Source organism: Periplaneta americana, chromosome 2, assembly GCF_040183065.1.
Source record: "Periplaneta americana isolate PAMFEO1 chromosome 2, P.americana_PAMFEO1_priV1, whole genome shotgun sequence".
Taxonomy (NCBI): Eukaryota; Metazoa; Arthropoda; class Insecta; order Blattodea; family Blattidae; genus Periplaneta; species Periplaneta americana.
Genome location: NC_091118.1, coordinates 10706103 through 10716611, shown reverse-complemented (window position 1 = coordinate 10716611; position 10509 = coordinate 10706103). Strand labels below are relative to the sequence as shown.

General features: G+C 37.3%; 2 protein-coding genes across 2 annotated transcripts in view; one reads left to right on the top strand and one right to left on the bottom strand.

The window, feature by feature from the left end:
- The window catches only part of LOC138713169 (gastrula zinc finger protein XlCGF57.1-like), a 38089-nt gene that overhangs the window by 16299 nt on the left and 11281 nt on the right, over positions 1 to 10509 (top strand). Inside the window, exon 4 of the mRNA XM_069845040.1 lies at positions 28 to 171. Coding sequence (XP_069701141.1) covers positions 28 to 171 — 144 coding nt within the window. The remainder of the gene's footprint in view (positions 1 to 27; positions 172 to 10509) is intronic.
- LOC138713162 (uncharacterized protein C12orf56-like) overlaps positions 5158 to 10509 on the bottom strand; it is a 100182-nt gene continuing 94830 nt past the window's right edge. Inside the window, exon 12 of the mRNA XM_069845005.1 lies at positions 5158 to 6652. Within this exon, the coding sequence (XP_069701106.1) occupies positions 6505 to 6652 (148 nt within the window). The 3' untranslated portion in view covers positions 5158 to 6504. The remainder of the gene's footprint in view (positions 6653 to 10509) is intronic.

Here is a 10509-nt window from a genome sequence, read left to right as displayed (position 1 = left end):
GTCTCTATCTTCTTTCCCATCCTATAGGTGTCCTTATTCTTCCCATCGTCCAAAGAATGATGTCTCAGAAGTTTTATTTATTCGTTGGAAAGTGACTTGTCTCAGTGTTTTGTCTTCTGTCTTCAGAGAGTCAGCTATACCTCTGGCTCATCAGTGGGGATGCATCAATATGTAAGTAAAACTGTCCTTTTATTTTATTCTCGTTCGTTTCTCATTTCATAATTCTAAAGTTCTCAGCTTACAAATCCATTCTTCCCGCCTAGCAAAATGTAAGTTTGTTTTAGTCAGAATTATTACTTTTATTTTTATTATAAACTTTTCTTATATACAGGATGATTCAAAACCTCTGCGACAAACTCTGAAGGGTGATAGATCTAACATTAAGGAGCCCTTTTTGTTAAACAACCTATATCATTTGGCATGTCATTTCGAAGTTACTGTTGAAAATGTTTTTGCACGGCCATATGTCAATGTATGCGAATGTGTGCACCCCTGTTTGTTTGTTGAGATGTTTGTAAGGGACCAGAAGGGTTGTTGTTTGTTTACGTTTAATGTTCCATACCTTTTCCTTTCAGTTCAGTCTAATCATCAATTGAGAATGGATGTCTAAGCTTTTCCTGAGTTAGCTGACATGGTAATGTGTTATGGGGAGGCTCGCGGAAACGGAAGAAGAGCTCTCCACATGTACCAACATCGTCACCACACAATGTTTGCTCGACTTTATCAGCGCCTTCGAGACAATGGGTCTCTTCGTCCCCGGCACATTGGTGGAAGACCGCGTAGACATCCATTCTCAATTGATGATTACACTGAACTGAAAGGAAAAGGTATTGAACATTAAACAAAAACAAACAACAACCACCCTTCTCGTCCCTTACAAACATCTCAACAAACAAACAGGGGTGCACACATTCGCATATATCGGACGTACACCGTGCAAAAACATTTTCAATGGTAACTTCGAAACGACGTGTCAAAAGACATAGGTTGTTTAACAAAAAGGGTTCCTTATTGTTAGATCTATCACCCCTCAGAGTTTGTCGCAAAGGTTTTGAATCACCCTGTGTAGGGTGAACTGTAAGTAATGTTATCAATTTCAGGGGGTTATTCTTTGAGATATTTCAAATAAAAAAGTTTAATACAAATTTGCTCGTTTTTACTTCCTTTTCGAGATAAAATTGTCTTATATGAAACACTTCATAGCGTGTTGTGGAAAAGCCATTGATTTAATTCCCAATATGCTCAGTCAATTTAGGAAAGCAGAGTATAATGATAATAAATGATTGAAAGAATTTTAGTTTGGGCTTTTAAATATGCTGAAATTTGATCCGAACAAATGTAACTTTTCGTTCTGCGAAGGAATTTTACAAAGTTACATTTGTTCGGATTAAATTTCTGCACATTTAAAGGACAAAACTAAAATTTTTTCAATAATTTATTATCACAATACACTGCTTTCTTAAATTGAATGAGCATATTGGGAATTAAATCAACGGCTTTCCCAGAACATGCTGTGAAATGTTATATATAAAACAATTTTTATTTAAAAAAGGAAGCAAAAATAAGGAAAACTGTATTAAACTTTTTTGTTTGGAATATCTTTTTATATGGTATGAAATGGTTCACATTGAGGACACAGGACATGGAAAATAATGTAAATTTTTCGGAACGAAATAAAAAATAATTGACCACAGTTAAATTTCTGACAATTCAAGTGGCAACACTGTGTTTGTGCTGTATAGAGTCAGAAATAATGGATTGCAGTAAGATCATCTGTTCCTTTGCAGAGAAGAAAGTTCATTGCATGGCAATGTAACTTGTGAATTATAATGCATAAAAACGTACAGTTGGTACTTGTCTGTTTTATAAAGTCAAAATACGTTAAATAAATAGAAAATGAAAGTAAAGTTTTCTGTTAATTTATGAAAAAGGAGACCCGACTCTCTTAACTGCTAGAGGCCCTGGGTTTCTTAACTCTGGGCCTATTTTAACACATTCATCTGTCTTCCTAATTATTGAAAGCAGATTGCTTACATCTGTTGATATAAGTTAGTTTTATTACCTTCAATCTGCGTTATGTAAATCTTACGATTTGTTACCAGCTTTTTGTTCAGTTTTAATATCATTTGTGGTACTAATATTTACAGAAAGAATAATTAATCCACTTTTCACTTGTCTAGAAAGGCTAAATAGGTACAATGTATGAATATGGGGATACGGTTGATTGCTGTTAATGCAATTGTTTTACTTTGAAATATTACAAAAATTTGATGTTTGCACAAGCAACACATTTACAACCAAACATTTTTCCGCAAGACCTTGCCACAAAGTCGTGATAGTTGTTTTCTAATGCCAGGCATTTGTCAATAAAGTCATTTGACCTCTTGCACTCCGATATTTTTCAAAGATATTGTGATTTATATTAGTAACAACAATGTAATTAATTCGTCACAACAATAATTCCTTTCTACAATTCACCTTAAACGCTCTCGTCAACAATTGGATCTTCACTCAACACAGTATTCGTTATAGCACTCCACCGACGACAATGACAATTTACTTGGACTATCACGCACAACAATGAACTGTTAATCTTAACTAATATTTACAAAGCACTATTTACAAATCAGAACTACCAGTTGTCAGTTCACAGTTCTTCTATCTCAGTCACTCGAGTTCACAGTATCTCGAACCAGAGACCTTCAGAGACAGTTCACTGTACTCGAACTCGGGTCCCTCCAACTGCGATCCACTGCACTCGAACTCAGGTCCCTCCAACTGCGGTCCACTGCACTCGAACTCAGGCCTTCGGATGCTGACGCAGATGCGGACGCACACTCGAGTCGAACTCCGGCACACAAGTCTGGCTTGCTTGCTCTGGCTTACTCACTGACTGAATAACTGAAAACTCTGCTCTAGTTCGCTGGCGCTTCTTCTTTTATAGCAAAATCATAGTTGCGAGAAATTTCTACAGGTGTGTAGAGAATTATCTCGATATCTCCACTTCGACGGACTTCTGGAATAGTCGAGAAGGTCGTTCTACATTCACTGCGTTAAGTAGCAGCTGCGCGCGCAGCCTTCCCTCGCGTGTAGGCTCCTTTCCCATTTCCCCGTGAAGCCCGCGCGATATGCTCTCTCGCGGGACGCTGGTCGTGAGTTAGAATCTCACGTCGCTGTCACAATATTATCATGGCCAGCCACTGAAGCACAGATTTTGAGGTGTTCCGAATCCATTTCTTGGTTTGAGTTGCACAATGGGCAGTTAGGGGACTGATATATTCCAATTCTATGCAGGTGTTTGGCCAAACAATCATGGCCTGTTGCCAATCTAAATGCAGCTACAGACGATTTTCGTGGTAAATCGGGAATTAACTGTGGTTTATGATGCAGAGAGTTCCATTTTTTCCCTTGGGATTGTGTTATCAAATTTTGTTTGTTGAAGTCTAAGTATGTAGATTTAATAAATCTCTTCACAGAGTAATACGTAGATTTAGTAACAGGTCTGTAAGTAGCAGTGCTGCCCTTCTTTGCTAAAGCATCCGCATTCTCGTTTCCCAGGATTCCACAGTGGGATGGTATCCATTGGAATACAATTCTTTTATTGAGTGATATTAATTGAGAGAGCATTTTAGTTATTTCTGCTGTTTGAGATGAAGGTGTGTGTTTAGAGACTATTGATAGAAAAGCTGCTTTGGAGTCTGACAATATAACTGCATTCTTAAATTTATTGATGTGGCATAGAAGATTCCTGAGACTTTCACTTATTGCAACGATTTCACCATCAAAACTTGTTGTTCTATATCCAAGAGATCTATAAAGTGAGAAGAGACAGCACGTAACACCTGCACCGGCACCTTGTTCTCTGGAGATCAAGGATCCATCGGTGTATAAATGAAGCCAGTTTTGTGGAGGGTACCTAATATTAATTGTCTCTAAAGTCAATTGTTTCATTATTCATGTCGTGATAGTTTGAGTTTGCATTTCAACAGTAGATGGATTGGCCGTGATGGTCCCATACTTTGGCGTACCCCGCTCACCTGACATTACACTATTGGTATTTCTTCTTGTGGGGTTTTGTCAGGGCTAGTGTGTACACAAGTAAAGTGTCTAGTATCAAGACAAAGCGAATCAGGGATGCATATAGGGTGTAACTGCAGACATGCCATGAAACACTTTGAAGAATTTGATTAGCATCTAGATATCCTGCTGGCAACTAAAAGAACCTGTCTTGGATTGGAGAGTATACCAACTTTTGTGGTTGAAGATTGTAATGCAAAAAATTATAAGTTCTTAAGTTGTAGACTTCTGGAATACTGTGTAGTACTAATCCTACCTGGGTATAAAAGTTTCACGTCTGACCTTGCATTGAAATCTCCTATAAATAGTAGTATAATTTCCAGGGCTTCCTATAAAATACAGAGTTTCAAAAGCTGAAAAGGATGGGAAAAGTGAAACAACCTGAGTCCTATTCCCCATTAAATTTTGCAGCTTTGCAACATTTCACTTCTCAACTTTTGAAAAGTGAAAATTCTTTCTGTTCCTCTATAAATTACAGACTGCCTTGCACATTTCCTTTCATTCTACGAAGTCTTTGCATATCAGTGGACACTGGAGGTCCATATTGTTTAGCTCCATTTTCTAACCAATGAAGACATAGATGGAAAAGATAAACTACTTCTTGTTTTTCGTTGTGGAATAGGCCCATTCTATCAAGAACATGATATGCTTGAGTTGGCGTAATTCGAAAACATTTACAGAACTGAGACAAACTTTGGTTATAGAAATTTATCTTGTTTTTTTTTTTTACCGGTCTCATTTTCGGAGGGTTCTTCGTCACTTGAATCAGCTAATAGTAAATTTTTTTTCTTTGTCATATTTCTTCTCTTAAATTATTTTGAATCAAAAGCGAAAATATAATGAATCCAAGCTTAATGGCAAAGAGACTTGGTTCTTTGCAAAAATCCTATTTACTGTTCAGCATATGACTTCACTTTTCAAAATTATTTTAATGGTGAAACAAGGGTAATAATATAAGGTATATGAAAAGTTTCCTCTGCTTTTTCTTTTCACTTTCGTATATTGCGCTTCGAAGTTCAATACTTGCACAAGTCTGTTCATAAACCATCACGTATCCTGCTCTGCAAGGTTTGGCAATGTTGAGCTCGACTCTCTCTGGCTGATATAAATAGTAACTCGTGATTGCAGGAATCAATGAAGAGAAGTGTCTTCAGTTTCTGGTTCAGGCACACTGGTTGAAACTCTTTTTATTGAGATTTACATACATACTTGAAAATATAGAATCTGCTTAACTAGAAAAAGAGTTAAATACTGCCTTAATCTTACAAATGGTAACCATCTTTGTACAATCCTCTTTATCTGAGAAACTCCTTTTCAAAAGGCACTGAATTTAATAACAGTTGAAAATGTGTAGTTATAAAAATAATAGGCCTATACATCTTTACAGAGTTGCCAAACTGTTACCAGGGTTGTGCTCTAAAAATTTATACACTCCTTATGATCTGTGCTTTTAAAAGGAATGACACAAAGTTTACACTTATTTTCTGATTATACATTTTATAACAATTTAGTTACTTCGTCATGTTACAAATGTCGCTACTGTTTACAGTTTTTTTTTTCTGAAGGAATAATCGAAAGAATGATATTAACTTAGGTCTTGTTTCAGTGGCTCATTCATGGTTAAAAATAATATAAACGACAAAAGTCCTAATCATATCAACAATGTTATTATTTTAATTTTGTGTTATTTCTGCCAAGGCCCCATGAAACTCGGCATTAAATAGAAGAGAATTAAAAATAAAACAATTGACACTAGAAGAAACAAATGTAAAAAAGAAAATAATTATTAGTAAAACAAATGAAGTTATATTTTAGAATTTTATTTAATGTATCAATTTCTCTGAACGTATAGAAAATAAAATAGTGTTGTTGGGGCATTTTGATGTATTTTTAGTTCCTTAACATTTTTTCTTATACAATTTTCCTGTGAAACATGCAAGGAAAATGGTATTTACAAATAAGTAATTTCTCAAGTCCCTATACTTATAGTAAACTGAATTACACAATATATACAAATAATTACGGAAGTCATAGAATAGGTTTAGTTGTGTTCTGGGCATACGTTTATGGATTATAATTCGTTTTGGCTTATTACCTGTTGGTTTTTTCCTTAGGTTTTTGTCCAATTGTAAAGCGACCAGCCTCAGAGTTATATCGTCAGAATACTGTCTCATCAACAATTTTAAATTGAATTACATAACCGTTCAGCAGATAGAGTATCATTATACAGTCTCTAAACGAAGATTGTCTGATGAATTGCGGTGCTGTTTCAACTAAAACGCTGATAACGGTATAGAGTTTGTAACAGTTTCCGTTAGTTAAATTCAGTGCCATTTACTTTATGTACATCTGAAATATTTTAAAGAAATTCAAATATCCGTTTGAAGTGTGGTAGATAAAATGTGAAGTCAGTCTGTTTGCACCATCTCAACAAGTGAATAACAAGGATTGCGGCTGATCCGCGTGTCTTCTGGATGCCAGTTGGTGTACCCCGTCTACGAGTTGCTGCAGAAGTCTCTTGATCGGGTAGCTGTCCGACAGCTTCCGGCTGACTCTTGACCAGTGAATGTAGTACCTGCAACAGCATAGGATCAGTCAATATGAGCACCACGTTATCAAACAGTACCACCCCTCAACCTTGTCATTGCCTATTCGTCATTAATGTCCACACCTGTGGAGTAACGGTCAGCGGGTCTGGCCGCGAAACTAGGTGGCCCGGGTTCGAATCCCGTTCGGGGCAAGTTACCTAGTTGAGGTTTTTTCCAAGATTTTCCCTTAACCCAATACGAGCAAATGCTGGGTAACTTCCGGTGCTGGACCCTGGACTCATTTCACCGGCATTAGCACCTTCATTTCATTCAGACGCTAAATAACCTAGATGTTTATAAAGCGTCGTAAAATAACCCAATAAAATAAAATATTCGTCATCAAACTCTCAAACATTTTGGTGTAGAACTAAGGCTTTTCTCTCACCAGGTACGGAATTGACAGTGCCATAAAAATGCAAGCTCCTCCCTTGTTCTTGTATTCCCTTTATGTTCCTTGTGTTCCCCTTGTTCTCCTGTCTTCCTCTTGTTCTTCTCGTCTTCCCCTTGTATTCTTGTTTTCCTTCTATTTGTCCCATTCTCCATGTTTCCCCCTTGTTCTCCTTGTGTTAGCCTTATTCTCCGTATATTCCCCTTTTCCTTCTTGTATTCCCCATGTTCTCTGTGTTCCCTTGTTCTCCTTATTTTCCCTTCGTTCTCCTTGTATTGCACTTGTTCTTCTTATATTCTCCTTATTCTTGTTTCCCTTGGCCTTGCGTTCCCCTTGTTCTCCTTATTTTTCCGTCGTTTTCCTTGTACTGGTACTCTCCTCATTCTCCATGTGTTATTTTGTTTTTCTAGTATTCCTCTTGTTCTACTTGTCTTCACCTTGCTCTCCATATATTCTCCTCTTTCTTCATGTATTCCCCTTGTTTTCTTTATGTTCCCTTTGTCATTGTCTTCCCCTAGTTCTCTTTATCTTCCTCTTGCTCTCCTTATATTCCCATTCTTTTCCTTGTCTTCTCCTCGTTCTCCTTGTGTTCCCCTCGTTCTCTATGTATTCCCCTTGTTGTCCATGTGTTTCCTTTGTCTCCCGTTTTTTTCTCCATGTCTTCCGTTTGTTCTCCTTGTCTTCGCCTTTTTCTCCCCTTTTCTTATTATATTCTCTTTGTTCTCCTTGTGTTCCCCTCGTTCTCTATGTATTCCCCTTGTTGTCCATGTGTTTCCTTTGTCTCCCGTTTTTTTTCTCCATGTCTTCCGTTTGTTCTCCTTGTCTTCGCCTTTTTCTCCCCTTTTCTTGTTGTATTCTCTTTGTTGTCCTTGTGTTCCCCTCGTTCTCTATGTATTCCCCTTGTTGTCCATGTGTTTCCTTTGTCTCCCGTTTTTTTCTCCATGTCTTCCGTTTGTTCTCCTTGTCTTCGCCTTTTTCTCCCCTTTTCTTATTATATTCTCTTTGTTCTCCTTGTGTTCCCCTCGTTCTCTATGTATTCCCCTTGTTGTCCATGTGTTTCCTTTGTCTCCCCTTTTTTTCTCCTTGTCTTCCCTTTGTTCTCCTTGTCTTCGCCTTTTTCTCCCCTTTTCTTGTTGTATTCTCTTTGTTCTCCTTGTGTTCCCCTCGTTCTCTATGTATTCCCCTTGTTGTCCATGTGTTTCCTTTGTCTCCCCTTTTTTCTCCTTGTCTTCCCTTTGTTCTCCTTGTCTTCGCCTTTTTCTCCCCTTTTCTTGTTGTATTCTCTTTGTTCTCCTTGTGTTCCCCTCGTTCTCTATGTATTCCCCTTGTTGTCCATGTGTTTCCTTTGTCTCCCCTTTTTTTCTCCTTGTCTTCCCTTTGTTCTCCTTGTCTTCGCCTTTTTCTCCCCTTTTCTTGTTGTATTCTCTTTGTTCTCCTTGTGTTCCCCTCGTTCTCTATGTATTCCCCTTGTTGTCCATGTGTTTCCTTTGTCTCCCGTTTTTTTCTCCATGTCTTCCGTTTGTTCTCCTTGTCTTCGCCTTTTTCTCCCCTTTTCTTGTTGTATTCTCTTTGTTCTCCTTGTGTTCCCCTCGTTCTCTATGTATTCCCCTTGTTGTCCATGTGTTTCCTTAGTTTCCCGTTTTTTTCTCCATGTCTTCCCTTTGTTCTCCTTGTCTTCGCCTTTTTCTCCCCTTTTCTTGTTGTATTCTCTTTGTTCTCCTTGTGTTCCCCTCGTTCTCTTTGTCTTCCCTCTTTTTCCTTCTATTCGCCTTGTTCTTCTTGTGTTTTCTTTATTCTTCTTGTATTCCCACTGTTCTGCATATCTTCCCCTTATTCTCCTTGTATTTGCATTGTTCTTATGTTAACCTTATTCTCCGTGTCTTCCCCTTATTCTCCTTGTATTTGCATTGTTCTTATGTTAATCTTATTCTCCGTGTCTTCCCCTTATTCTCCTTGTATTTCCATTGTTCTTATGTTAATCTTATTCTCCGTGTCTTCCCCTTATTCTCCTTGTATTTCCATTGTTCTTATGTTCATCTTATTCTCCGTGTCTTCCCCTTATTCTCCTTGTATTTGCATTGTTCTTATGTTCATCTTATTCTCTGTGTCTTCCCCTTATTCTCCTTGTATTTGCATTGTTCTTATGTTAATCTTATTCTCCGTGTCTTCCCCTTATTCTCCTTGTATTTCCATTGTTCTTATGTTAATCTTATTCTCCGTGTCTTCCCCTTATTCTCCTTGTATTTGCATTGTTCTTATGTTAACCTTATTCTCCGTGTCTTCCCCTTATTCTCCTTGTATTTCCATTGTTCTTATGTTAATCTTATTCTCCGTGTCTTCCCCTTATTCTCCTTGTATTTGCATTGTTCTTATGTTCATCTTATTCTCTGTGTCTTCCTCTTATTCTCCTTGTATTTGCATTGTTCTTATGTTAATCTTATTCTCCGTGTCTTCCCCTTATTCTCCTTGTATTTGCATTGTTCTTATGTTAATCTTATTCTCCGTGTCTTCCCCTTATTCTCCTTGTATTTCCATTGTTCTTATGTTAATCTTATTCTCCGTGTCTTCCCCTTATTCTCCTTGTATTTGCATTGTTCTTATGTTCATCTTATTCTCCGTGTCTTCCCCTTATTCTCCTTGTATTTCCATTGTTCTTATGTTAATCTTATTCTCCGTGTCTTCCCCTTATTCTCCTTGTATTTCCATTGTTCTTATGTTAATCTTATTCTCCGTGTCTTCCCCTTATTCTCCTTGTATTTGCATTGTTCTTATGTTCATCTTATTCTCCGTGTCTTCCCCTTATTCTCCTTGTATTTGCTTGTTCTTATGTTAATCTTATTCTCCGTGTCTTCCCCTTATTCTCCTTGTATTTCCATTGTTCTTATGTTAATCTTATTCTCCGTGTCTTCCCCTTATTCTCCTTGTATTTGCATTGTTCTTATGTTCATCTTATTCTCCGTGTCTTCCCCTTATTCTCCTTGTATTTGCATTGTTCTTATGTTCATCTTATTCTCCGTGTCTTCCCCTTATTCTCCTTGTATTTCCATTGTTCTTATGTTAATCTTATTCTCCGTGTCTTCCCCTTATTCTCCTTGTATTTCCATTGTTCTTATGTTAATCTTATTCTCCGTGTCTTCCCCTTATTCTCCTTGTATTTGCATTGTTCTTATGTTCATCTTATTCTCCGTGTCTTCCCCTTATTCTCCTTGTATTTCCATTGTTCTTATGTTAATCTTATTCTCCGTGTCTTCCCCTTATTCTCCTTGTATTTCCATTGTTCTTATGTTAATCTTATTCTCCGTGTCTTCCCCTTATTCTCCTTGTATTTGCATTGTTCTTATGTTCATCTTATTCTCCGTGTCTTCCCCTTATTCTCCTTGTATTTGCATTGTTCTTATGTTCATCTTATTCTCCGTGTCTTCCCCTTATTCTCCTTGTATTTCCATTGTTCTTATG